The sequence below is a fragment of the Eucyclogobius newberryi genome, unplaced genomic scaffold (assembly GCF_026437365.1).
Source record: "Eucyclogobius newberryi isolate DKJ021-1_F unplaced genomic scaffold, fEucNew1.0.hap1 SCAF_85, whole genome shotgun sequence".
NCBI classification, from domain to species: Eukaryota; Metazoa; Chordata; class Actinopteri; order Gobiiformes; family Gobiidae; genus Eucyclogobius; species Eucyclogobius newberryi.
The window spans coordinates 70,001-97,500 of record NW_027316527.1 but is presented as its reverse complement, the minus strand read 5'-3'; the positions used below and the strand labels follow the sequence as shown (position 1 = coordinate 97,500).

At 48.2% G+C, this 27,500-nt stretch overlaps 1 protein-coding gene across 1 annotated transcript; it reads left to right on the top strand.

The window, feature by feature from the left end:
* The first annotated feature begins 1,109 nt into the window (after positions 1 to 1,109).
* Positions 1,110 to 26,184, top strand: kiaa1328 (KIAA1328 ortholog). Its single transcript, XM_072437733.1, has 8 exons — positions 1,110 to 1,232; positions 3,847 to 3,935; positions 4,936 to 5,051; positions 5,993 to 6,110; positions 6,182 to 6,397; positions 7,811 to 8,755; positions 23,961 to 24,029; positions 25,965 to 26,184. Exons 2-8 carry the CDS (start codon positions 3,847 to 3,849, stop codon positions 26,182 to 26,184), a joined length of 1,773 nt encoding a protein of 590 aa, XP_072293834.1. The 5' UTR covers positions 1,110 to 1,232.
* Positions 26,185 to 27,500: the final 1,316 nt, after the last annotated feature.

Here is a 27,500-nt window from a genome sequence, read left to right as displayed (position 1 = left end):
AAATCTGCAGAAAAGTGGGATATTTTGGAAGAATGACGGTGATTTTTCACTCAATAAACGCATAATTTATCACGGAACATGCAGTAAATACGATCTGTTTTGTATTCTTGTGACAATTAACGGTTGAGAGATATTTGATGTCTGTTTTCAGTTAGTTTCAGACTTGTTTGTTTTGGTGTTCATTATTTTTTCAAAGTTTTTAGACTATAGTAACTTATTTGTGTGTTTTTATTCTTTCTTTAGTGTCGGATGAAGAGCAGCCTCTCGTGTTTGTTCAGGGTGAGCTACAGTTAAAGTCATTGTTATATATAATAGTTTTTCACAATTTTAATTTATTATTTCTTATTAGTTTCAATTATATACGTTTAGTATAATATTGATGATTCCAGTTGTCAAAGCACCATCTTAAATGGGAAGAAATAACATCAAATGTAACATTTCATTTTTTCTCTTTTACTTCATTTGGTTTTACACCAAATGTGTGAAATTTCTATCTCGCAATGTATTTTTTGTACATTGGATCTGACTCGCCACATTTGAGAGTTTTAGAGTTTGTAGCTGTTGTGATTGTTGTGAAGCACTTTAGAGCTTTACAATAGAGCTCACCAGCTCCTGCCCTTATAAGGCACGCACACAACCAAGAATATTCTTGAAGTGGAGGTCGGTGGAGGTCAGAAGAGGTCGGAGGAGGTTGGTGGAGGTTAGTGGAGGTCGGAGAAGGTCGGAGGAGGTCAGTGGAGGTCAGTGGAGGTCAGAGGAGGTCAGAGGAGGTCAGAGGAGGTCGTTGGGGGTTAGTGGAGGTCGGAAAAGGTCGGAGGAGGTCAGTGGAGGTCAGAGGAGGTCGGAAGAGGTCAGAAGAGGTCGGAGGAGGTCGGTGGAGGTCAGTGGAGGTCAGTGGAGGTCAGAGGAGGTCGGAGGAGGTCGGAAGAGATCGGGGGAGGTCGGGGGAGGTCGGAAGAGGTCGGAGGAGGTCGGGGGAGGTCGGAGGAGGTCAGAGGAGGTCAGAGGAGGTCGGAGGAGGTCGGAAGAGGTCGGAGGAGGTCGGGGGAGGTCGGAGGAGGTCGGTGGAGGTCAGTAAAAGGCTCTGTGTTTCTGCAGGTCTGACCCGAAGAGCTCCGGTCCAGTCCAAACCTCGCAGCTCTGACCGAAGAGGAACGCGTCCTGAGCAGAGGTCAGAGGTCAGCGGATCTCAGAACGTCGAGCCAACTTCAGCTTTTCCAACACGGCCACAGGTGAAGCGTCCAGTCCGAACCCGGAACCTTCCAAAAAGTGTGAGCGGAACCCTGACCGCTGTGAGGGAGAAACTGGGCCTGAATGTCAGAGAAAACATGCGGCGCATTTACCATTTACTGCATTTACCCTGCGATTTACTGCATTTACCCTGCGATTTACTGCATTTACCTGCGATTTACTGCATTTACCTGCGATTTACTGCATTTACCCTGCGATTTACTGCATTTACCTGCGATTTACTGCATTTACCTGCGATTTACTGCATTTACCTGCGATTTACTGCATTTACCCTGCGATTTACTGCATTTACCTGCAATTTACTGCATTTACCCTGCGATTTACTGCATTTACCTGCGATTTACTGCATTTACCCTGCGATTTACTGCATTTACCTGCGATTTACTGCATTTACCTGCGATTTACTGCATTTACCTGCGATTTACTGCATTTACCCTGCGATTTACTGCATTTACCTGCAATTTACTGCATTTACCTGCGATTTACTGCATTTACCCTGCGATTTACTGCATTTACCTGCGATTTACTGCATTTACCTGCGATTTACTGCATTTACCTGCGATTTACTGCATTTACCCTGCGATTTACTGCATTTACCTGCGATTTACTGCATTTACCTGCGATTTACTGCATTTAACCTGCGATTTACTGCATTTACCTGCGATTTACTGCATTTACCCTGCGATTTACTGCATTTACCCTGCGATTTACTGCATTTACCCTGCGATTTACTGCATTTACCCTGCGATTTACTGCATTTACCTGCGATTTACTGCATTTACCCTGCGATTTACTGCATTTACCCTGCGATTTACTGCATTTTACCTGCGATTTACTGCATTTACCCTGCGATTTACTGCATTTACCCTGCGATTTACTGCATTTACCCTGCGATTTACTGCATTTACCTGCGATTTACTGCATTTACCATGCGATTTACTGCATTTACCATGCGATTTACTGCATTTACCTGCGATTTGCTGCATTTACCCTGCGATTTACTGCATTTAACCTGCGATTTACTGTATTTAACCTGCGATTTACTGCATTTACCCTGCGATTTACTGCATTTACCCTGCGATTTACTGCATTTAACCTGCGATTTACTGCATTTACCTGCGATTTGCTGCATTTACCCTGCGATTTACTGCATTTACCCTGCGATTTACTGCATTTAACCTGCGATTTACTGCATTTAACCTGCGATTTACTGTATTTAACCTGCGATTTACTGCATTTACCCTGCGATTTACTGCATTTACCCTGCGATTTACTGCATTTAACCTGCGATTTGCTGCATTTAACCTGCGATTTGCTGCATTTACCCTGCGATTTGCTGCATTTAACCTGCGATTTACTGCATTTAACCTGCGATTTGCTGCATTTAACCTGCGATTTACTGCATTTAACCTGCGATTTGCTGCATTTAACCTGCGATTTGCTGCATTTAACCTGCGATTTGCTGCTTTTAACCTGCGATTTGCTGCTTTTAACCTGCGATTTGCTGCATTTAACCTGCGATTTGCTGCATTTACCCTGCGATTTGCTGCATTTAACCTGCGATTTGCTGCATTTAACCTGCGATTTGCTGCATTTAACCTGCGATTTGCTGCATTTACCCTGCGATTTGCTGCATTTAACCTGCGATTTGCTGCATTTAACCTGCGATTTGCTGCATTTACCCTGCGATTTGCTGCATTTACCCTGCGATTTGCTGCTTTTAACCTGCGATTTGTTTCCATCTGGAATGACTGTAAACAAGAGCCATCTCCACATAAATGACACAACAGTTCTGATCCGACACAATAATACCATAAAACAACTTTATTTAGTCCGATGGTTTAAACTGTCTCTGTGTCGCACTCTGATGACATCACAGAGGGATCCAGATCTACTTCCTGTCATTTTACGCTCATTTTTCAAAATGTTTACACAAACTGCAGTTTAACGAAAGTGAAACTTTGATAAACATTTAGCACAGATGCCCTCCCTCCAAACTGAGTCAAGATAACAAAAACATGAACTTCAGATGGACTTTAAGATGCGTTCCATTTGTTTCTCTGAGTTTCCGTGTTCGCAGCAGATTACAGTTTATGAACGTTAACGACTCAAAACAAATGATCAAATCAGATTTAATGTGGATCCAGTGAATTTCATTATCAGCCAGATAGTGTTATTACATTTACAGTTTATAAAGGGTGAATTTCTGCTTTTGTTGACATTAGCAACATTAGCATCACAGAACATTCAAACGGAAGGAGCAGCTTCACAAACGATGGTGGTTTGTCTAACTCCTGATAAACTCTGGCTTCTAAAATCTTCCAAACTTAATTTACAGCTGGAATGCTGCATTAACACATTATTATTAGCACATTATGAGCCACACGTTGTGATTTTTGGGTTTGACTGGACAAATACGGTGTTGAGCCGTTACACACTTAACCACTTTATGTTTGTGAAGCTCAGATAGAGTTCAGAGGCTAGAAAATACATCGGTAATTCAAAAAAGTTGAAAGACTTTACAGTTTAAAGATTAAGATCTGGAAATGTGTTCAGGTCGACTTCAACTTGTCTGAGTGATTTTTGCTTGTTCAGATGGAGCGGGAGCAGAGCGCCATCTGTCTGAAAGACCTGTGTCCTGAAGATAAGAAGAGGATCGCAAACCTCGTCCAGGAGCTCGCCAGGTACGTCCGGGAGCTTGCCGGGTACGTCCGGGAGCTCGCCGGGTACGTCCGGGAGCTCGCCGGCTACGTCCGGGAGCTCGCCAAGTAAGAGCTACGTCCGGGAGCTCGCCAAGTAAGAGCTACGTCCGGGAGCTCGCCAAGTAAGAGCTACGTCCGGGAGCTCGCCAAGTAAGGGCTACGTCCGGGAGCTCGCCAAGTAAGGGCTACGTCCGGGAGCTCGCCAAGTAAGGGCTACGTCCGGGAGCTCGCCGGGCAAGGGCTACGTCCGGGAGCTCGCCGGGCAAGGGCTACGTCCGGGAGCTCGCCGGGCAAGGGCTACGTCCGGGAGCTCGCCGGGCAAGGGCTACGTCCGGGAGCTCGCCGGGCAAGGGCTACGTCCGGGAGCTCGCCGGGCAAGGGCTACGTCCGGGAGCTCGCCGGGCAAGGGCTACGTCCGGGAGCTCGCCGGGCAAGGGCTACGTCCGGGAGCTCGCTTTCACAGTGTTCGGAGCCGACCTGCGTCAGACCCGGGTGTCGGGGCCACACTGATCAGGACCGTTGTCATGGCGATTAACAGTTCAAAACTAAACATTAATGCTGCATAAACCCATGATTATTGCCGGTGTTCTAAAGCATAGTTTATATATATATATTTTTTTTTTAATTAATTTGTGATTTTCCTTTTTTCAGTCTAAAATGGTCTGGGTTTAGTCTCGATTCAATTTTTATTTTGACACTGTTTGACTAAAACATTAAAGCTTAAGTACCACCTAAGAAGAGGTTCGGCCGTCCGAGCGCCCCGATCTAAACCTGATCCATGACAGTTCTGTCTAAAGAATAAACCAAAGGGGACATAAATGTGGATAAAAGGGACTAACATTTTAAGCAAAGTCGAGAATCTCAAAGGCGTGCCACAGTTTGAGAAGCGCAGCATTAAGGTACATTCCACATCGCAGTAACATGGATATCACAGTACTTACCCACAATCTCGCCATAGTACAATGTGATACTTTGTCCTCAGAGTGAGCGAGGAGAAGGACGCGTCTGTGCAGCGCTTCAGGGATGAGCAGGGCCAGTTTGAGCAGAAGATCCTGGAGCTGGAGGAGCAAAACCTGGTCATCGCTCAGGAACGAGAGGGTATCCTTGGAGACGGGGCCCCGGAGCGTTCAGGGTTTGGAGTTCGTGTGGGCTTCCATTCTCACATGAGGTGTTGCGGGAGGAAAGGGTAAATTAAACCTGCCGAGTTGTCTTTTCTCAAAAGGGAATGTTTAATTCAGTGTGCGATCTGAATTAAACTCTCCCTCGTGTGAACTCGCCAGTGTCGTCGTTGTCGCCGGGGCCGACAAAGGGAAGTAAACGGAACTAAATTTTGCTATTTAAATTCTGCTTAGAATTTCAATCATCTCAAATAAAAGAGGTGAAATCTGAACATAGTGTTCTACTCTTGGTGTACTTGTGAGTCCTTAACGCTGTGTCAGGTCTAGTGTTCTACTCTTGGTGTACTTGTGAGTCCTTAACGCTGTGTCAGGTCTAGTGTTCTACTCTTGGTGTACTTGTGAGTCCTTAACGCTGTGTCAGGTCTAGTGTTCTACTCTTGGTGTACTTGTGAGTCCTTAACGCTGTGTCAGGTCTAGTGTTCTACTCTTGGTGTACTTGTGAGTCCTTAACGCTGTGTCAGGTCTAGTGTTCTACTCTTGGTGTACTTGTGAGTCCTTAACGCTGTGTCAGGTCTAGTGTTCTACTCTTGGTGTACTTGTGAGTCCTTAACGCTGTGTCAGGTCTAGTGTTCTACTCTTGGTGTACTTGTGAGTCCTTAACGCTGTGTCAGGTCTAGTGTTCTACTCTTGGTGTACTTGTGAGTCCTTAACGCTGTGTCAGGTCTAGTGTTCTACTCTTGGTGTACTTGTGAGTCCTTAACGCTGTGTCAGGTCTAGTGTTCTACTCTTGGTGTACTTGTGAGTCCTTAACGCTGTGTCAGGTCTAGTGTTCTACTCTTGGTGTACTTGTGAGTCCTTAACGCTGTGTCAGGTCTAGTGTTCTACTCTTGGTGTACTTGTGAGTCCTTAACGCTGTGTCAGGTCTGCAGCAGCAGTACAGACACTGTCAGGAGCTGCTGAATCTGTACCAGCTTTATCTCCAAGAGCAGCAGGACAAGCTGGACACGCAGGCAAGTCCCAGCTCACAGGACCAGCTTCTGTCTCTGAGGATCATCTAAACTGTCTGTGTCCCCCGTCTGTGTCCCTGTCTTTGTCCCTGTCTGTGTCCAGGTCCAGCTCACAGAGTCCTCGCACGTCTGTGGAGCCAAAGAAAACTGCTCTGGGTTTGACGGCTCCTACCTCAGTCTGGCACCACCTCATGGACAGCAGGCACATTACAACCACACCACACAGCAACGTCCCTTTACCCATCATGCACCTGCACGTCCCATTACCCATCATGCACCTGCGCACCATCACCGTCCTTCAGCAGCTCCACAGCCCCAGGTGCTTCATCTTCTGTTATTATATATACTGTATACAACATATTTTCCCATTCTTCATCTGTCAAAATAAAATGACCATTTATTTTTAATATAATTCGTGGCTGTCCAGATTGTTAATAGTTTTATACTATATTATTCCCCTTGAAAGTTGATTACAAGCCTAGTTCTTGATTATAATAACCTCTTGTTTGTAAGGATTTGAACCTCTTTTAGGTTTTATAATGATGCATATTACTCATATATCACTTACACTCAGACTCTTCACATGTTATTCATTCACTGCTCGTGGGGCAGAGTGACAGAAGTGTGGCTGCCAATCTGCTCCATCGGACCCTCCGACCACCTTCAGCCATTCTCACACCTGCTCCATATTAGAAGTGTCTTACCTAAGGACACAACAGTTTCCTTTAGCGCCCCCCTAAGGCCTGTACAGGAACTCCTCCTTTTGATAATTATACAGTTTTAAATCAGATTCCAGGTTTTTTTCCACAAAAATCTAGAGCTGGTTTCATTCCATCATCAGAGTCTGGAACAGAGAGAGAAATCTGGAGAAAACATTCATTTTCCAAGATCTTTCTTTATAGTGGAGAAAAGAGCAGTAGAGTTTATTATTAATATTGTTGATGGATCATCATTTAAATGCATAGTTCTTTTTAAAGGTCAAAGGGGATTACCAGAATGAGAGTTATGTTCTGTCCCATTGATTGTAACATCGTGAATTGTTTTTGATTGTCTAATATATTTGGCCAATGGTTCCAAATGCTGGGATAGGCTCCAGTCACCCGCGACCCCAAAAAGGGAACAAGCGGTAGAAAATGGATGGATGGATGGATGGTTCCAAATGCAAAGCAAAAAGGAGAGTGGACCAAGCACTGCCCTGTCCCACCCCTCTTTCTAGACTCAATGGACCTGTGAATGCTGGACCACCGTGAACTGCCCCAATATTTGGATTAATAAATCACTTATTTGAAATGTTTTCAACGATAATCCACATTCAGAGTTGAGATTGGTCTTTGTGAGGCACAGTCGATCCTTCCCCTCTTTAGGTATTAAGGATGTGAGGGTTCAGTGTTCAGTTAAAAGTTGTGTATTTTCTAGAGCTTTATACCACACTGAGGTGAACCCATCATTTATTGTTTTTTAATATTTTTATTGTCTCTACTACATTTTAAATAGAGTTTAGATTCTTAAAGGTCTGTTAGGGTTTGGGCATAAAGTAAATTTCTCCACTGTGTCCTCAGGTCCAGCACCCAAGCACTCGCCCTCCTGCTGCTGCTGCTGTACCCCCTGTGCCCTCTGTGCCCTCTGTACCCTCTGTACCCCCTGTGCCCTCTGTACCCCCTGTGCCCTCTGTACCCTCTGTACCCCTTGTGCCCTCTGTACCCCCTGTGCCCTCTGTACCCTCTGTACCCCTTGTGCCCTCTGTACCCCCTGTGCCCTCTGTACCCCCTGTGCCCTCTGTACCCTCTGTACCCCTTGTGCCCTCTGTACCCCCTGTGCCCTCTGTACCCCCTGTGCCCTCTGTACCCTCTGTACCCCTTGTGCCCTCTGTACCCCCTGTGCCCTCTGTACCCTCTGTACCCCTTGTACCCTCTGTACCCCCTGTGCCCTCTGTACCCCCTGTGCCCTCTGTACCCTCTGTACCCCTTGTGCCCTCTGTACCCCCTGTGCCCTCTGTACCCTCTGTACCCCTTGTGCCCTCTGTACCCCCTGTGCCCTCTGTACCCCCTGTGCCCTCTGTACCCTCTGTACCCCCTGTGCCCCCTGAGCCCTCTGTGCCCTCTGTACCCCCTGTGCCCTCTGTACCCCCTGTACCCCTTGTGCCCTCTGTACCCCCTGTGCCCTCTGTACCCCCTGTGCCCTCTGTGCCCTCTGTACCCCCTGTGCCCCCTGAGCCCTCTGAACCTGACCTCAGGGCAGCTCCTGTGTCCAGAGAAGCCACCGAGACCTGTCTGTGCTGCAGAAACAAACCTCAGGAGGCGCTGTCCTCCTGTCCAGACTCTGATCCAGGTCCAGACAGCGGCTACGACACTCATCTGACCAGTGCCCGGGTCAGGTCCACTGCAGGTTCCTCCAGTCCACTGCTCCAGCCTCTGGACTGGGACCAGAAGAAGAACCAGCTCCTGATGCAGAAGGTCCAACTGGAGCAGGAGAGGGACAGACTGCAGAGAAGACTGAGCGAGCAGGAGCAGAGGAGGAGCAGAGAGGAGGAGCAGAGGAGGAGCAGAGAGGAGGAGCAGAGGAGGAGCAGAGAGGAGGAGCAGAGGAGGAGCAGAGAGGAGGAGCAGAGGAGGAGCAGAGAGGAGGAGCAGAGGAGGAGCAGAGAGGAGGAGCAGAGGAGGAGCAGAGAGAGGAACAGGTAAAACCTTATTTGCTCCAAATCAGAAAATAGAGATTTCTTTGTGAAGACCTGTCTCATGTTCTCTGTCTCGTGTTCTCTGTCTCGTGTTCTTTGTCTCGTGTTCTCTGTCTCGTGTTCTCTGTCTCATGTTCTCTGTCTCGTGTTCTCTGTCTCATGTTCTCTGTCTCGTGTTCTCTGTCTCATGTTCTCTGTCTCATGTTCTTTGTCTCATGTTCTTTGTCTCGTGGTCTCTGTCTCATGTTCTCTGTCTCGTGTTCTCTGTCTCGTGTTCTCTGTCTCGTGTTCTCTGTCTCATGTTCTCTGTCTCATGTTCTCTCTGTCTCATGTTCTTTGTCTCATGTTCTTTGTCTCGTGGTCTCTGTCTCATGTTCTCTGTCTCATGTTCTCTGTCTCATGTTCTCTGTCTCATGTTCTTTGTCTCGTGTTCTCTGTCTCGTGTTCTCTGTCTCATGTTCTCTGTCTCATGTTCTCTGTCTCATGTTCTCTGTCTCATGTTCTCTGTCTCGTGGTCTCTGTCTCGTGGTCTCTGTCTCGTGTTCTCTGTCTCGTGTTCTCTGTCTCATGTTCTTTGTCTCGTGTTCTCTGTCTCGTGTTCTCTGTCTCATGTTCTTTGTCTCATGTTCTCTGTCTCGTGTTCTCTGTCTCGTGTTCTCTGTCTCGTGGTCTCTGTCTCGTGGTCTCTGTCTCGTGTTCTCTGTCTCGTGGTCTCTGTCTCGTGTTCTCTGTCTCGTGTTCTCTGTCTCGTGTTCTCTGTCTCATGTTCTCTGTCTCATGTTCTTTGTCTCATGTTCTTTGTCTCGTGTTCTCTCTGTCTCATGTTCTCTGTCTCGTGTTCTCTGTCTCATGTTCTCTGTCTCATGTTCTTTGTCTCGTGTTCTTTGTCTCGTGTTCTCTCTGTCTCATGTTCTCTGTCTCGTGGTCTCTGTCTCGTGTTCTCTGTCTCATGTTCTTTGTCTCGTGTTCTCTCTGTCTCATGTTCTCTCTGTCTCATGTTCTCTGTCTCGTGTTCTCTGTCTCATGTTCGCTGTCTCATGTTCTCTGTCTCATGTTCTCTGTCTCATGTTCTCTGTCTCATGTTCTCTGTCTCATGTTCTTTGTCTCGTGTTCTTTGTCTCGTGTTCTCTGTCTCGTGTTCTCTGTCTCGTGTTCTCTGTCTCGTGTTCTCTGTCTCGTGTTCTCTGTCTCGTGTTCTTTGTCTCGTGTTCTCTGTCTCATGTTCTCTCTGTCTCATGTTCTTTGTCTTGTGTTCTCTCTGTCTCATGTTCTCTGTCTCATGTTCTGTCTCATGTTCGCTGTCTCATGTTCTCTGTCTCATGTTCTCTGTCTCATGTTCTTTGTCTCGAGGTCTCTGTCTCATGTTCTCTGTCTCATGTTCTCTGTCTCATGTTCTCTGTCTCGTGTTCTCTCTGTCTCATGTTCTATGTCTCATGTTCTCTGTCTCATGTTCTTTGTCTCGTGGTCTCTGTCTCATGTTCTCTGTCTCATGTTCTCTGTCTCGTGGTCTCTGTCTCATGTTCTCTGTCTCATGTTCTCTGTCTCATGTTCTCTGTCTCATGTTCTCTGTCTCGTGTTCTCTGTCTCGTGTTCTTTGTCTCGTGTTCTCTGTCTCGTGTTCTCTGTCTCATGTTCTCTGTCTCATGTTCTCTGTCTCATGTTCTTTGTCTCATGTTCTTTGTCTCGTGGTCTTTGTCTCGTGGTCTCTGTCTCGTGTTCTCTGTCTCGTGTTCTCTGTCTCGTGTTCTCTGTCTCGTGGTCTCTGTCTCGTGGTCTCTGTCTCGTGTTCTCTGTCTCGTGTTCTCTGTCTCGTGTTCTCTGTCTCGTGTTCTCTGTCTCGTGTTCTCTGTCTCATGTTCTCTGTCTCATGTTCTTTGTCTCATGTTCTTTGTCTCGTGTTCTCTCTGTCTCATGTTCTCTGTCTCATGTTCTCTGTCTCATGTTCTTTGTCTCATGTTCTTTGTCTCGTGTTCTCTCTGTCTCATGTTCTCTGTCTCATGTTCTCTGTCTCATGTTCTTTGTCTCGTGTTCTCTCTGTCTCATGTTCTCTGTCTCATGTTCTCTGCCTCGTGTTCTCTGTCTCATGTTCTTTGTCTCATGTTCTTTGTCTCGTGTTCTCTCTGTCTCATGTTCTCTGTCTCATGTTCTCTGTCTCATGTTCTTTGTCTCGTGTTCTCTCTGTCTCATGTTCTCTGTCTCATGTTCTCTCTGTCTCATGTTCTCTGTCTCGTGGTCTCTGTCTCATGTTCTCTGTCTCATGTTCTCTGTCTCATGTTCTCTGTCTCATGTTCTTTGTCTCATGTTCTTTGTCTCGTGTTCTTTGTCTCGTGTTCTTTGTCTCGTGTTCTCTCTGTCTCATGTTCTCTGTCTCATGTTCTCTCCGTCTCATGTTCTCTGTCTCATGTTCTTTGTCTCGTGTTCTCTGTCTCGTGGTCTCTGTCTCGTGTTCTCTGTCTCATGTTCTTTGTCTCGTGTTCTCTCTGTCTCATGTTCTCTCTGTCTCATGTTCTCTGTCTCGTGTTCTCTGTCTCATGTTCGCTGTCTCATGTTCGCTGTCTCATGTTCTCTGTCTCATGTTCTCTGTCTCATGTTCTTTGTCTCATGTTCTCTGTCTCATGTTCTCTGTCTCATGTTCTTTGTCTCATGTTCTTTGTCTCGTGTTCTTTGTCTCGTGTTCTCTGTCTCGTGTTCTCTGTCTCGTGTTCTCTGTCTCGTGTTCTCTGTCTCGTGTTCTCTGTCTCGTGTTCTTTGTCTCGTGTTCTCTGTCTCATGTTCTCTGTCTCGTGTTCTCTGTCTCGTGTTCTCTGTCTCATGTTCTCTGTCTCGTGTTCTCTCTGTCTCATGTTCTCTGTCTCATGTTCTTTGTCTCGTGTTCTCTCTGTCTCATGTTCTCTGTCTCATGTTCTCTGCCTCGTGTTCTCTGTCTCATGTTCTTTGTCTCATGTTCTTTGTCTCGTGTTCTCTCTGTCTCATGTTCTCTGTCTCATGTTCTCTGTCTCATGTTCTTTGTCTCGTGTTCTCTCTGTCTCATGTTCTCTGTCTCATGTTCTCTCTGTCTCATGTTCTCTGTCTCGTGGTCTCTGTCTCATGTTCTCTGTCTCATGTTCTTTGTCTCATGTTCTTTGTCTCGTGTTCTTTGTCTCGTGTTCTTTGTCTCGTGTTCTCTCTGTCTCATGTTCTCTGTCTCATGTTCTCTCAGTCTCATGTTCTCTGTCTCATGTTCTTTGTCTCGTGTTCTCTGTCTCATGTTCTTTGTCTCGTGTTCTCTCTGTCTCATGTTCTCTGTCTCATGTTCTTTGTCTTGTGTTCTCTCTGTCTCATGTTCTCTGTGTCATGTTCTGTCTCATGTTCGCTGTCTCATGTTCTCTGTCTCATGTTCTCTGTCTCATGTTCTTTGTCTCGAGGTCTCTGTCTCATGTTCTCTGTCTCATGTTCTCTGTCTCGTGTTCTCTCTGTCTCATGTTCTATGTCTCATGTTCTCTGTCTCATGTTCTTTGTCTCGTGGTCTCTGTCTCATGTTCTCTGTCTCGTGTTCTCTGTCTCGTGTTCTCTGTCTCGTGTTCTCTGTCTCGTGTTCTCTGTCTCGTGTTCTCTGTCTCGTGTTCTCTGTCTCATGTTCTCTGTCTCATGTTCTTTGTCTCATGTTCTTTGTCTCGTGTTCTCTCTGTCTCATGTTCTCTGTCTCGTGTTCTCTGTCTCATGTTCTCTGTCTCATGTTCTCTGTCTCGTGGTCTCTGTCTCGTGGTCTCTGTCTCGTGGTCTCTGTCTCGTGTTCTCTGTCTCGTGTTCTCTGTCTCGTGGTCTCTGTCTCGTGGTCTCTGTCTCGTGTTCTCTGTCTCGTGTTCTCTGTCTCGTGTTCTCTGTCTCGTGTTCTCTGTCTCGTGTTCTCTGTCTCGTGTTCTCTGTCTCGTGTTCTCTGTCTCGTGTTCTCTGTCTCGTGTTCTCTGTCTCGTGTTCTCTGTCTCATGTTCTTTGTCTCGTGTTCTCTCTGTCTCATGTTCTCTGTCTCGTGTTCTCTGTCTCATGTTCTTTGTCTCGTGTTCTTTGTCTCGTGTTCTCTGTCTCGTGTTCTCTGTCTCATGTTCTTTGTCTCGTGTTCTCTCTGTCTCGTGTTCTCTGTCTCATGTTCTTTGTCTCGTGTTCTCTCTGTCTCATGTTCTCTGTCTCATGTTCTTTGTCTCGTGTTCTCTGTCTCATGTTCTTTGTCTCATGTTCTTTGTCTCGTGTTCTCTCTGTCTCATGTTCTCTGTCTCATGTTCTCTGTCTCATGTTCTCTGTCTCGTGTTCTCTCTGTCTCATGTTCTCTGTCTCATGTTCTCTCTGTCTCATGTTCTTTGTCTCGTGTTCTCTGTCTCATGTTCTCTGTCTCGTGGTCTCTGTCTCATGTTCTCTGTCTCATGTTCTTTGTCTCATGTTCTCTCTGTCTCAAGTTCTCTGTCTCATGTTCTCTGTCTCATGTTCTCTGTCTCATGTTCTTTGTCTCATGTTCTCTGTCTCATGTTCTTTGTCTCATGTTCTTTGTCTCATGTTCTTTGTCTCGTGTTCTCTCTGTCTCATGTTCTCTGTCTCATGTTCTTTGTCTCGTGTTCTCTCTGTCTCATGTTCTCCGTCTCATGTTCTCTGTCTCATGTTCTTTGTCTCGTGTTCTCTGTCTCATGTTCTTTGTCTTGTGTTCTCTGTCTCATGTTCTCTGTCTCATGTTCTTTGTCTCGTGTTCTCTCTGTCTCATGTTCTCTGTCTCATGTTCTTTGTCTCGTGTTCTCTCTGTCTCATGTTCTCTGTCTCATGTTCTCTCTGTCTCATGTTCTTTGTCTCGTGTTCTCTGTCTCATGTTCTCTGTCTCGTGGTCTCTGTCTCATGTTCTCTGTCTCATGTTCTTTGTCTCATGTTCTCTCTGTCTCATGTTCTCTGTCTCATGTTCTCTGTCTCATGTTCTCTGTCTCATGTTCTTTGTCTCATGTTCTCTGTCTCATGTTCTCTGTCTCATGTTCTTTGTCTCGTGTTCTCTCTGTCTCATGTTCTCCGTCTCATGTTCTCTGTCTCATGTTCTTTGTCTCGTGTTCTCTGTCTCATGTTCTTTGTCTTGTGTTCTCTGTCTCATGTTCTCTGTCTCATGTTCTTTGTCTCGTGTTCTCTCTGTCTCATGTTCTCTGTCTCATGTTCTTTGTCTCGTGTTCTCTGTCTCATGTTCTTTGTCTTGTGTTCTCTCTGTCTCATGTTCTCTGTCTCATGTTCTCTGTCTCATGTTCTCTGTCTCATGTTCTCTGTCTCATGTTCTCTGTCTCATGTTCTTTGTCTCGTGGTCTCTGTCTCATGTTCTTTGTCTCGTGGTCTCTGTCTCATGTTCTCTCTGTCTCATGTTCTCTGTCTCATGTTCTGTCTCATGTTCTCTGTCTCATGTTCTCTGTCTCGTGTTCTCTGTCTCATGTTCTTTGTCTCATGTTCTTTGTCTCGTGTTCTCTCTGTCTCATGTTCTCTGTCTCGTGTTCTCTGTCTCATGTTCTTTGTCTCGTGTTCTTTGTCTCGTGTTCTCTGTCTCGTGTTCTCTGTCTCATGTTCTGTCTCATGTTCTCTGTCTCATGTTCTCTGTCTCGTGTTCTCTGTCTCATGTTCTTTGTCTCATGTTCTTTGTCTCGTGTTCTCTCTGTCTCATGTTCTCTGTCTCGTGTTCTCTGTCTCATGTTCTTTGTCTCGTGTTCTTTGTCTCGTGTTCTCTGTCTCGTGTTCTCTGTCTCATGTTCTTTGTCTCGTGTTCTTTGTCTCGTGTTCTCTCTGTCTCGTGTTCTCTGTCTCATGTTCTTTGTCTCGTGTTCTCTCTGTCTCATGTTCTCTGTCTCATGTTCTTTGTCTCGTGTTCTCTGTCTCATGTTCTTTGTCTCATGTTCTTTGTCTCGTGTTCTCTCTGTCTCATGTTCTCTGTCTCATGTTCTCTGTCTCATGTTCTCTCTGTCTCATGTTCTTTGTCTCGTGTTCTCTGTCTCATGTTCTCTGTCTCGTGGTCTCTGTCTCATGTTCTCTGTCTCATGTTCTTTGTCTCATGTTCTCTCTGTCTCATGTTCTCTGTCTCATGTTCTCTGTCTCATGTTCTCTGTCTCATGTTCTTTGTCTCATGTTCTTTGTCTCATGTTCTTTGTCTCGTGTTCTCTCTGTCTCATGTTCTCTGTCTCATGTTCTTTGTCTCGTGTTCTCTCTGTCTCATGTTCTCCGTCTCATGTTCTCTGTCTCATGTTCTTTGTCTCGTGTTCTCTGTCTCATGTTCTTTGTCTTGTGTTCTCTGTCTCATGTTCTCTGTCTCATGTTCTTTGTCTCGTGTTCTCTCTGTCTCATGTTCTCTCTGTCTCATGTTCTTTGTCTCGTGTTCTCTGTCTCATGTTCTCTGTCTCGTGGTCTCTGTCTCATGTTCTCTGTCTCATGTTCTCTCTGTCTCATGTTCTCTCTGTCTCATGTTCTCTGTCTCATGTTCTCTGTCTCATGTTCTCTGTCTCATGTTCTCTGTCTCATGTTCTCTGTCTCATGTTCTCTGTCTCATGTTCTTTGTCTCGTGTTCTCTCTGTCTCATGTTCTCCGTCTCATGTTCTCTGTCTCATGTTCTTTGTCTCGTGTTCTCTGTCTCATGTTCTTTGTCTTGTGTTCTCTGTCTCATGTTCTCCGTCTCATGTTCTCTGTCTCATGTTCTTTGTCTCATGTTCTCTGTCTCATGTTCTTTGTCTCGTGGTCTCTGTCTCATGTTCTTTGTCTCATGTTCTCTGTCTCATGTTCTCTGTCTCGTGTTCTCTCTGTCTCATGTTCTCTGTCTCATGTTCTCTGTCTCATGTTCTCTGTCTCATGTTCTCTGTCTCATGTTCTTTGTCTCGTGGTCTCTGTCTCATGTTCTCTCTGTCTCATGTTCTCTCTGTCTCGTGTTCTCTGTCTCGTGTTCTCTCTGTCTCATGTTCTCTCTGTCTCATGTTCTCTCTGTCTCGTGGTCTCTGTCTCGTGTTCTCTGTCTCATGTTCTCTGTCTCATGTTCTCTCTGTCTCATGTTCTCTGTCTCATGTTCTTTGTCTCGTGTTCTCTCTGTCTCATGTTCTCTGTCTCGTGTTCTCTGTCTCGTGGTCTCTGTCTCGTGTTCTCTGTCTCATGTTCTCTGTCTCATGTTCTCTGTCTCATGTTCTTTGTCTCGTGGTCTCTGTCTCATGTTCTCTCTGTCTCGTGTTCTCTGTCTCATGTTCTCTGTCTCATGTTCTTTGTCTCGTGTTCTCTCTGTCTCATGTTCTCTGTCTCATGTTCTCTGTCTCATGTTCTTTGTCTCGTGTTCTCTGTCTCATGTTCTCTGTCTCATGTTCTCTGTCTCGTGTTCTTTGTCTCGTGTTCTCTCTGTCTCATGTTCTCTGTCTCATGTTCTTTGTCTCGTGGTCTCTGTCTCATGTTCTCTCTGTCTCATGTTCTCTGTCTCATGTTCTTTGTCTCATGTTCTCTCTGTCTCATGTTCTCTGTCTCATGTTCTCTGTCTCATGTTCTTTGTCTCGTGTTCTCTCTGTCTCATGTTCTCTGTCTCATGTTCTCTGTCTCATGTTCTTTGTTTCGTGTTCTCTGTCTCATGTTCTCTGTCTCATGTTCTCTGTCTCATGTTCTTTGTCTCGTGTTCTCTCTGTCTCATGTTCTCTGTCTCATGTTCTTTGTCTCGTGTTCTCTCTGTCTCATGTTCTCTGTCTCATGTTCTCTGTCTCATGTTCTTTGTTTCGTGTTCTCTGTCTCATGTTCTCTGTCTCATGTTCTCTGTCTCATGTTCTTTGTCTCGTGTTCTCTCTGTCTCATGTTCTCTGTCTCATGTTCTTTGTCTCGTGTTCTCTTTCTCATGTTCTCTGTCTCATGTTCTCTGTCTCGTGTTCTCTCTGTCTCATGTTCTCTGTCTCGTGTTCTTTGTCTCATGTTCTCTGTCTCATGTTCTCTGTCTCATGTTCTCTGTCTCATGTTCTCTGTCTCATGTTCTCTGTCTCGTATTCTTTGTCTCATGTTCTCTGTCTCGTGTTCTTTGTCTCATGTTCTCTGTCTCTTGTTCTCTCTGTCTCGTGTTCTCTGTCTCGTGTTCTCTGTCTCGTGTTCTCTGTCTCGTGTTCTCTGCTTGTGTTCTCTGTCTCGTGTTCTCTGTCTCGTGTTCTCTGCTTGTGTTCTCTGTCTCGTGTTCTCTGCTTGTGTTCTCTGTCTAATGTTCTCTATTCTGTCTCATATTTTGTCATGTTTCTGTCATGCTCTCTGTCTCATGTTCTTTGTCTCACGTTCTCTGTCTCGTGTTCTCTGTCTCATGTTCTCTGCCTGTGTTCTCTGTCTCGTGTTCTCTGTCTCATGTTCTCTCTGTCTCATGTTCTCTCTGTCTCATATTCCTCTTTGTGTTCTTCAGTCCTTTCATGGGCCATCAGCCTCATATTGTCCCTGGCTCACTCTCGGATTCAGATGCTTCTCAGTTTCACAGGAGGAGAGAGTTTGATAGAAGACAAAGAGGGTTAGTTTATGGTCAAACCAATAACACCTTTTTATAAGGTGGGCGGGGCCTACTCGGAGTAGGATAAATATCTGAGTTCATGGTCTTGATTCTGTCAGTACTGACGGTTCCAGTCTGATGCAGTACTGACGGTTCCAGTATGATGCAGTACTGACGGTTCCAGTCTGATGCAGTACTGACGGTTCCAGTCTGATGCAGTACTGACGGTTCCAGTCTGATGCAGTACTGACGGTTCTAGTCTGATGCAGTACTGACGGTTCTAGTCTGATGCAGTACTGACGGTTCTAGTCTGATGCAGTACTGACGGTTCTAGTCTGATGCAGTACTGACGGTTCTAGTCTGATGCAGTACCCTCCACAATGTTGTCTGCTTCACATTTGGCCCCGCCCTCCACAATGTTGTCTGCTTCACATTTAGCCCCGCCCTCCACAATGTTGTCTGCTTCACATTTGGCCCCGCCCTCCACAATGTTGTCTGCTTCACATTTAGCCCCGCCCTCCACAATGTTGTCTGCTTCACATTTAGCCCCGCCCTCCACAATGTTGTCTGCTTCACATTTAGCCCCGCCCTCCACAATGTTGTCTGCTTCACATTTGGCCCCGCCCTCCACAATGTTGTCTGCTTCACATTTAGCCCCGCCCTCCACAATGTTGTCTGCTTCACATTTGGCCCCGCCCTCCACAATGTTGTCTGCTTCACATTTAGCCCCGCCCTCCACAATGTTGTCTGCTTCACATTTAGCCCCGCCCTCCACAATGTTGTCTGCTTCACATTTGGCCCCGCCCTCCACAATGTTGTCTGCTTCACATTTAGCCCCGCCCTCCACAATGTTGTCTGCTTCACATTTAGCCCCGCCCTCCACAATGTTGTCTGCTTCACATTTAGCCCCGCCCTCCACAATGTTGTCTGCTTCACATTTAGCCCCGCCCTCCACAATGTTTTCTGCTTCACATTTAGCCCCGCCCTCCACAATGTTGTCTGCTTCACATTTAGCCCCGCCCTCCACAATGTTGTCTGCTTCACATTTAGCCCCGCCCTCCACAATGTTGTCTGCTTCACATTTGGCCCCGCCCTCCACAATGTTGTCTGCTTCACATTTGGCCCCGCCCTCCACAATGTTGTCTGCTTCACATTTAGCCCCGCCCTCCACAATGTTGTCTGCTTCACATTTAGCCCCGCCCTCCACAATGTTGTCTGCTTCACATTTAGCTCCGCCCTCCACAATGTTGTCTGCTTCACATTTGGCCCCGCCCTCCACAATGTTGTCTGCTTCACATTTAGCCCGGCCCTCCACAATGTTGTCTGCTTCACATTTAGCCCCGCCCTCCACAATGTTGTCTGCTTCACATTTAGCCCCGCCCTCCACAATGTTGTCTGCTTCACATTTAGCCCCGCCCTCCACAATGTTGTCTGCTTCACATTTAGCCCCGCCCTCGACAATGTTGTCTGCTTCACATTTGGCCCCGCCCTCCACAATGTTGTCTGCTTCACATTTAGCCCCGCCCTCCACAATGTTGTCTGCTTCACATTTAGCCCCGCCCTCCACAATGTTGTCTGCTTCACATTTGGCCCCGCCCTCGACAATGTTGTCTGCTTCACATTTAGCCCCGCCCTCCACAATGTTGTCTGCTTAACATTTGGCCCCGCCCTCCACAATGTTGTCTGCTTCACATTTAGCCCCGCCCTCCACAATGTTGTCTGCTTCACATTTAGCCCCGCCCTCCACAATGTTGTCTGCTTAACATTTGGCCCCGCCCTCCACAATGTTGTCTGCTTAACATTTGGCCCCGCCCTCCACAATGTTGTCTGCTTCACATTTAGCCCCGCCCTCCACAATGTTGTCTGCTTCACATTTGGCCCCGCCCTCCACAATGTTGTCTGCTTCACATTTGGCCCCGCCCTCCACAATGTTGTCTGCTTCACATTTGGCCCCGCCCTCCACAATGTTGTCTGCTTCACATTTGGCCCCGCCCTCGACAATGTTGTCTGCTTCACATTTAGCTCCGCCCTCCACAATGTTGTCTGCTTCACATTTAGCCCCGCCCTCCACAATGTTGTCTGCTTCACATTTAGCCCCGCCCTCCACAATGTTGTCTGCTTCACATTTGGCCCCGCCCTCGACAATGTTGTCTGCTTCACATTTAGCTCCGCCCTCCACAATGTTGTCTGCTTCACATTTGGCCCCGCCCTCCACAATGTTGTCTGCTTCACATTTAGCCCCGCCCTCCACAATGTTGTCTGCTTCACATTTGGCCCCGCCCTCCACAATGTTGTCTGCTTCACATTTAGCCCCGCCCTCCACAATGTTGTCTGCTTCACATTTAGCCCCGCCCTCCACAATGTTGTCTGCTTCACATTTAGCCCCGCCCTCCACAATGTTGTCTGCTTCACATTTGGCCCCGCCCTCCACAATGTTGTCTGCTTCACATTTAGCCCCGCCCTCCACAATGTTGTCTGCTTCACATTTGGCCCCGCCCTCCACAATGTTGTCTGCTTCACATTTAGCCCCGCCCTCCACAATGTTGTCTGCTTCACATTTGGCCCCGCCCTCCACAATGTTGTCTGCTTCACATTTGGCCCCGCCCTCCACAATGTTGTCTGCTTCACATTTAGCCCCGCCCTCCACAATGTTGTCTGCTTCACATTTAGCCCCGCCCTCCACAATGTTGTCTGCTTCACATTTAGCCCCGCCCTCAACAATGTTGTCTGCTTCACATTTAGCCCCGCCCTCCACAATGTTGTCTGCTTCACATTTAGCCCCGCCCTCCACAATGTTGTCTGCTTCACATTTAGCCCCGCCCTCCACAATGTTGTCTGCTTCACATTTAGCCCCGCCCTCCACAATGTTGTCTGCTTCACATTTAGCCCCGCCCTCCACAATGTTGTCTGCTTCACATTTAGCCCCGCCCTCCACAATGTTGTCTGCTTCACATTTAGCCCCGCCCTCCACAATGTTGTCTGCTTCACATTTAGCCCCGCCCTCCACAATGTTGTCTGCTTCACATTTGGCCCCGCCCTCCACAATGTTGTCTGCTTCACATTTAGCCCCGCCCTCCACAATGTTGTCTGCTTCACATTTGGCCCCGCCCTCGACAATGTTGTCTGCTTCACATTTGGCCCCGCCCTCCACAATGTTGTCTGCTTCACATTTGGCCCCGCCCTCGACAATGTTGTCTGCTTCACATTTAGCTCCGCCCTCCACAATGTTGTCTGCTTCACATTTGGCCCCGCCCTCCACAATGTTGTCTGCTTCACATTTAGCCCCGCCCTCCACAATGTTGTCTGCTTCACATTTAGCCCCGCCCTCCACAATGTTGTCTGCTTCACATTTGGCCCCGCCCTCCACAATGTTGTCTGCTTCACATTTAGCCCCGCCCTCCACAATGTTGTCTGCTTCACATTTAGCCCCGCCCTCCACAATGTTGTCTGCTTCACATTTAGCCCCGCCCTCCACAATGTTGTCTGCTTCACATTTAGCCCCGCCCTCCACAATGTTTTCTGCTTCACATTTAGCCCCGCCCTCCACAATGTTGTCTGCTTCACATTTAGCCCCGCCCTCCACAATGTTGTCTGCTTCACATTTAGCCCCGCCCTCCACAATGTTGTCTGCTTCACATTTGGCCCCGCCCTCCACAATGTTGTCTGCTTCACATTTGGCCCCGCCCTCCACAATGTTGTCTGCTTCACATTTAGCCCCGCCCTCCACAATGTTGTCTGCTTCACATTTAGCCCCGCCCTCCACAATGTTGTCTGCTTCACATTTAGCTCCGCCCTCCACAATGTTGTCTGCTTCACATTTGGCCCCGCCCTCCACAATGTTGTCTGCTTCACATTTAGCCCGGCCCTCCACAATGTTGTCTGCTTCACATTTAGCCCCGCCCTCCACAATGTTGTCTGCTTCACATTTAGCCCCGCCCTCCACAATGTTGTCTGCTTCACATTTAGCCCCGCCCTCCACAATGTTGTCTGCTTCACATTTAGCCCCGCCCTCGACAATGTTGTCTGCTTCACATTTGGCCCCGCCCTCCACAATGTTGTCTGCTTCACATTTAGCCCCGCCCTCCACAATGTTGTCTGCTTCACATTTAGCCCCGCCCTCCACAATGTTGTCTGCTTCACATTTGGCCCCGCCCTCGACAATGTTGTCTGCTTCACATTTAGCCCCGCCCTCCACAATGTTGTCTGCTTAACATTTGGCCCCGCCCTCCACAATGTTGTCTGCTTCACATTTAGCCCCGCCCTCCACAATGTTGTCTGCTTCACATTTGGCCCCGCCCTCCACAATGTTGTCTGCTTCACATTTAGCCCCGCCCTCCACAATGTTGTCTGCTTCACATTTAGCCCCGCCCTCCACAATGTTGTCTGCTTAACATTTGGCCCCGCCCTCCACAATGTTGTCTGCTTCACATTTAGCCCGGCCCTCCACAATGTTGTCTGCTTCACATTTAGCCCCGCCCTCCACAATGTTGTCTGCTTCACATTTAGCCCCGCCCTCCACAATGTTGTCTGCTTCACATTTAGCCCCGCCCTCCACAATGTTGTCTGCTTCACATTTAGCCCCGCCCTCCACAATGTTGTCTGCTTCACATTTGGCCCCGCCCTCCACAATGTTGTCTGCTTCACATTTGGCCCCGCCCTCGACAATGTTGTCTGCTTCACATTTAGCTCCGCCCTCCACAATGTTGTCTGCTTCACATTTAGCCCCGCCCTCCACAATGTTGTCTGCTTCACATTTAGCCCCGCCCTCCACAATGTTGTCTGCTTCACATTTGGCCCCGCCCTCCACAATGTTGTCTGCTTCACATTTAGCTCCGCCCTCCACAATGTTGTCTGCTTCACATTTGGCCCCGCCCTCCACAATGTTGTCTGCTTCACATTTGGCCCCGCCCTCCACAATGTTGTCTGCTTCACATTTAGCCCCGCCCTCCACAATGTTGTCTGCTTAACATTTAGCCCCGCCCTCCACAATGTTGTCTGCTTCACATTTAGCCCCGCCCTCCACAATGTTGTCTGCTTCACATTTAGCCCCGCCCTCCACAATGTTGTCTGCTTCACATTTGGCCCCGCCCTCCACAATGTTGTCTGCTTCACATTTGGCCCCGCCCTCCACAATGTTGTCTGCTTCACATTTAGCCCCGCCCTCCACAATGTTGTCTGCTTCACATTTAGCCCCGCCCTCCACAATGTTGTCTGCTTCACATTTAGCTCCGCCCTCCACAATGTTGTCTGCTTCACATTTGGCCCCGCCCTCCACAATGTTGTCTGCTTCACATTTAGCCCCGCCCTCCACAATGTTGTCTGCTTCACATTTGGCCCCGCCCTCCACAATGTTGTCTGCTTCACATTTGGCCCCGCCCTCCACAATGTTGTCTGCTTCACATTTGGCCCCGCCCTCGACAATGTTGTCTGCTTCACATTTGGCCCCGCCCTCCACAATGTTGTCTGCTTCACATTTGGCCCCGCCCTCGACAATGTTGTCTGCTTCACATTTAGCCCCGCCCTCCACAATGTTGTCTGCTTCACATTTGGCCCCGCCCTCCACAATGTTGTCTGCTTCACATTTAGCCCCGCCCTCCACAATGTTGTCTGCTTCACATTTGGCCCCGCCCTCCACAATGTTGTCTGCTTCACATTTAGCCCCGCCCTCCACAATGTTGTCTGCTTCACATTTAGCCCCGCCCTCCACAATGTTGTCTGCTTCACATTTAGCCCCGCCCTCCACAATGTTGTCTGCTTCACATTTAGCCCCGCCCTCCACAATGTTGTCTGCTTCACATTTAGCCCCGCCCTCCACAATGTTGTCTGCTTCACATTTGGCCCCGCCCTCCACAATGTTGTCTGCTTCACATTTAGCCCCGCCCTCCACAATGTTGTCTGCTTCACATTTGGCCCCGCCCTCCACAATGTTGTCTGCTTCACATTTGGCCCCGCCCTCCACAATGTTGTCTGCTTCACATTTAGCCCCGCCCTCCACAATGTTGTCTGCTTCACATTTGGCCCCGCCCTCCACAATGTTGTCTGCTTCACATTTGGCCCCGCCCTCCACAATGTTGTCTGCTTCACATTTAGCCCCGCCCTCCACAATGTTGTCTGCTTCACATTTAGCCCCGCCCTCCACAATGTTGTCTGCTTCACATTTGGCCCCGCCCTCCACAATGTTGTCTGCTTCACATTTAGCCCCGCCCTCCACAATGTTGTCTGCTTCACATTTAGCCCCGCCCTCCACAATGTTGTCTGCTTCACATTTAGCCCCGCCCTCCACAATCTTGTCTGCTTCACATTTGGCCCCGCCATCCACAATGTTGTCTGCTTCACATTTAGCCCCGCCCTCCACAATGTTTTCTGCTTCACATTTGGCCCCGCCCTCCACAATGTTGTCTGCTTCACATTTAGCCCCGCCCTCCACAATGTTGTCTGCTTCACATTTAGCCCCGCCCTCCACAATGTTGTCTGCTTCACATTTAGCCCCGCCCTCCACAATGTTGTCTGCCTCACATTTAGCCCCGCCCTCCACAATGTTGTCTGCTTCACATTTAGCCCCGCCCTCCACAATGTTTTCTGCTTCACATTTGGCCCCGCCCTCCACAATGTTGTCTGCTTCACATTTAGCCCCGCCCGTGAATATACAGTATTCTGACCAGTAGAAATACTACAAACTTTAAATAGTGTTTTCTTATAAGTCAAAAATATGATAAATGTGAGCGCCACGAACCATTTTTATTCCAGGAGTTTTCCAACGGAGCTGATGGAAACCAAGGATGTCGACGCCCAGACTCGGGACGCTTCAGTCTCCAGGTAAAGGGACTCGGGACGCTTCAGTCTCCAGGTAAAGGGACTCGGGACGCTTCAGTCTCCAGGTAAAGGGACTCGGGACGCTTCAGTCTCCAGGTAAAGGGACTCGGGACGCTTCAGTCTCCAGGTAAAGGGACTCGGGACGCTTCAGTCTCCAGGTAAAGGGACTCGGGACGCTTCAGTCTCCAGGTAAAGGGACTCGGGACGCTTCAGTCTCCAGGTAAAGGGACTCGGGACGCTTCAGTCTCCAGGTAAAGGGACTCGGGACGCTTCAGTCTCCAGGTAAAGGGACTCGGGACGCTTCAGTCTCCAGGTAAAGGGACTCGGGACGCTTCAGTCTCCAGGTAAAGGGACTCGGGACGCTTCAGTCTCCAGGTAAAGGGATTTGGGACGCTTCAGTCTCCAGGTAAAGGGACTCGGGACACTTCAGTCTCCAGGTAAAGGGAATCGGGACGCTTCAGTCTCCAGGTAAAGGGACTCGGGACGCTTCAGTCTCCAGGTAAAGGGACTCGGGACGCTTCAGTCTCCAGGTAAAGGGACTCGGGACGCTTCAGTCTCCAGGTAAAGGGACTCGGGACGCTTCAGTCTCCAGGTAAAGGGATTCGGGACGCTTCAGTCTCCAGGTAAAGGGACTCGGGACGCTTCAGTCTCCAGGTAAAGGGACTCGGGACGCTTCAGTCTCCAGGTAAAGGGACTTGGGACGCTTCAGTCTCCAGGTAAAGGGACTCGGGACGCTTCAGTCTCCAGGTAAAGGGACTCGGGACGCTTCAGTCTCCAGGTAAAGGGACTCGGGACGCTTCAGTCTCCAGGTAAAGGGATTTGGGACGCTTCAGTCTCCAGGTAAAGGGATTTGGGACGCTTCAGTCTCCAGGTAAAGGGACTCGGGACGCTTCAGTCTCCAGGTAAAGGGACTCGGGACGCTTCAGTCTCCAGGTAAAGGGACTCGGGACGCTTCAGTCTCCAGGTAAAGGGATTTGGGACGCTTCAGTCTCCAGGTAAAGGGACTCGGGACGCTTCAGTCTCCAGGTAAAGGGATTTGGGACGCTTCAGTCTCCAGGTAAAGGGACTCGGGACGCTTCAGTCTCCAGGTAAAGGGACTCGGGACGCTTCAGTCTCCAGGTAAAGGGATTTGGGACGCTTCAGTCTCCAGGTAAAGGGACTCGGGACGCTTCAGTCTCCAGGTAAAGGGACTCGGGACGCTTCAGTCTCCAGGTAAAGGGACTCGGGACGCTTCAGTCTCCAGGTAAAGGGACTCGGGACGCTTCAGTCTCCAGGTAAAGGGACTCGGGACGCTTCAGTCTCCAGGTAAAGGGACTCGGGACGCTTCAGTCTCCAGGTAAAGGGATTTGGGACGCTTCAGTCTCCAGGTAAAGGGACTCGGGACGCTTCAGTCTCCAGGTAAAGGGACTCGGGACGCTTCAGTCTCCAGGTAAAGGGACTCGGGACGCTTCAGTCTCCAGGTAAAGGGACTTGGGACGCTTCAGTCTCCAGGTAAAGGGATTTGGGACGCTTCAGTCTCCAGGTAAAGGGACTTGGGACGCTTCAGTCTCCAGGTAAAGGGATTTGGGACGCTTCAGTCTCCAGGTAAAGGGACTTGGGACGCTTCAGTCTCCAGGTAAAGGGACTCGGGACGCTTCAGTCTCCAGGTAAAGGGACTCGGGACGCTTCAGTCTCCAGGTAAAGGGACTCGGGACGCTTCAGTCTCCAGGTAAAGGGATTTGGGACGCTTCAGTCTCCAGGTAAAGGGACTCGGGACGCTTCAGTCTCCAGGTAAAGGGATTTGGGACGCTTCAGTCTCCAGGTAAAGGGACTCGGGACGCTTCAGTCTCCAGGTAAAGGGACTCGGGACGCTTCGGTCTCCAGGTAAAGGGACTCGGGACGCTTCGGTCTCCAGGTAAAAGGACTCGGGACGCTTCAGTCGGGTGTTCTCTGTTTCAGGCTGGATGTGTCCTTGTCCGAGTTACTGCAGATCTTCAGTCCGGTTTGTCCCAGCTCCAAACAGAGGGGCTCCACCTGCAGGCCTAAAGCGTCACTTCGGCCTCCTCGCTCCTGTGGCCCCACCCCCTTCAGAAGCCACGCCCCCCCGTCGTTTGACCCTCAGGCGCAGGAGGAGCTGGAGGAAAGTCTCATCCTGGAGGACATCTTCTTCATCTGCTGAGGACACGTCCAACACATGGACTTTACACACGCTTCACTCACATAAACCACTGGATGTTTGGCCCTTTTTTAAACTTTCACGCAATATTTGTAGCGAGCGACTGACGGATCGTCATGTCGTCACGATGAGTTGTTTCAGCTCAAACCAGAGCGTTTGGTTTCAGCTCAAACCAGAGCGTTTGGTTTCAGCTCAAACCAGAGCGTTTGGTTTCAGCTCAAACCAGAGCGTTTGGTTTCAGCTCAAACCAGAGCGTTTGGTTTCAGCTCAAACCAGAGCGTTTGGTTTCAGCTCAAACCAGAGCGTTTGGTTTCAGCTCAAACCAGAGCGTTTGGTTTCAGCTCAAACCAGAGCGTTTGGTTTCAGCTCAAACCAGAGCGTTTGGTTTCAGCTCAAACCAGAGCGTTTGGTTTCAGCTCATGTTTGTCTGTCCTGACTCGGTTTGGTGCAGGGCAGTTGTGCTAAATAATGATCAGTTTCTTTTCTGTTAAGTTACAGTTTGTGAAGAAACAAAAATAAAAATTTAAAATGACAGGAAGTACAGCTGAATCCTTCTGTGATGTCATCAGTGTGCGACAGACACTTTTCAATTTCATTTTGACAATTTTTCTAAAATTCCAGGAGATGAAAAGAATGATAAAGACACACCTCAGAGTGGTATAAAGCTCTAAAGACACACCTCAGAGTGGTATAAAGCTCTAAAGACACACCTCAGAGTGTATTAAGCTCTAAAGACACACCTCAGAGTGTATAAAGCTCTAAAGACACACCTCAGAGTGTATAAAGCTCTAAAGACACACCTCAGAGTGGTGTAAAGCTCTAAAGACACACCTCAGAGTGTATAAAGCTCTAAAGACACACCTCAGAGTGTATAAAGCTCTAAAGACACACCTCAGAGTGTATAAAGATCTAAAGACACAGCTCAGAGTGTATAAAGCTCTAAAGACACACCTCAGAGTCTATAAAGCTCTAAAGACACACCTCAGAGTGGTGTAAAGCTCTAAAGACACACCTCAGAGTGGTATAAAGCTCTAAAGACACACCTCAGAGTGTATAAAGCTCTAAAGACACACCTCAGAGTGTATAAAGCTCTAAAGACACACTTCAGAGTGTATAAAGCTCTAAAGACACACCTCAGAGTGGTGTAAAGCTCTAAAGACACACCTCAGAGTGTATAAAGCTCTAAAGAAACACCTCAGAGTGTATAAAGCTCTAAAGAAACACCTCAGAGTGTATAAAGCTCTAAAGACACCTCAGAGTGTATAAAGCTCTAAAGACACACCTCAGAGTATATAAAGCTCTAAAGACACACCTCAGAG

Bases quoted from the DNA above. Each gene is read 5' to 3' on its own strand.
- kiaa1328 (XM_072437733.1), top strand. From the start codon at position 3,847: ATGGAGCGGGAGCAGAGCGCCATCTGTCTGAAAGACCTGTGTCCTGAA. The intron at 5,052-5,992 runs GTATCCTTGGAG...ACGCTGTGTCAG, and splicing joins CATCGCTCAGGAACGAGAGG to GTCTGCAGCAGCAGTACAGA. The intron at 24,030-25,964 runs GTAAAGGGACTC...TCTCTGTTTCAG, and splicing joins CGGGACGCTTCAGTCTCCAG to GCTGGATGTGTCCTTGTCCG.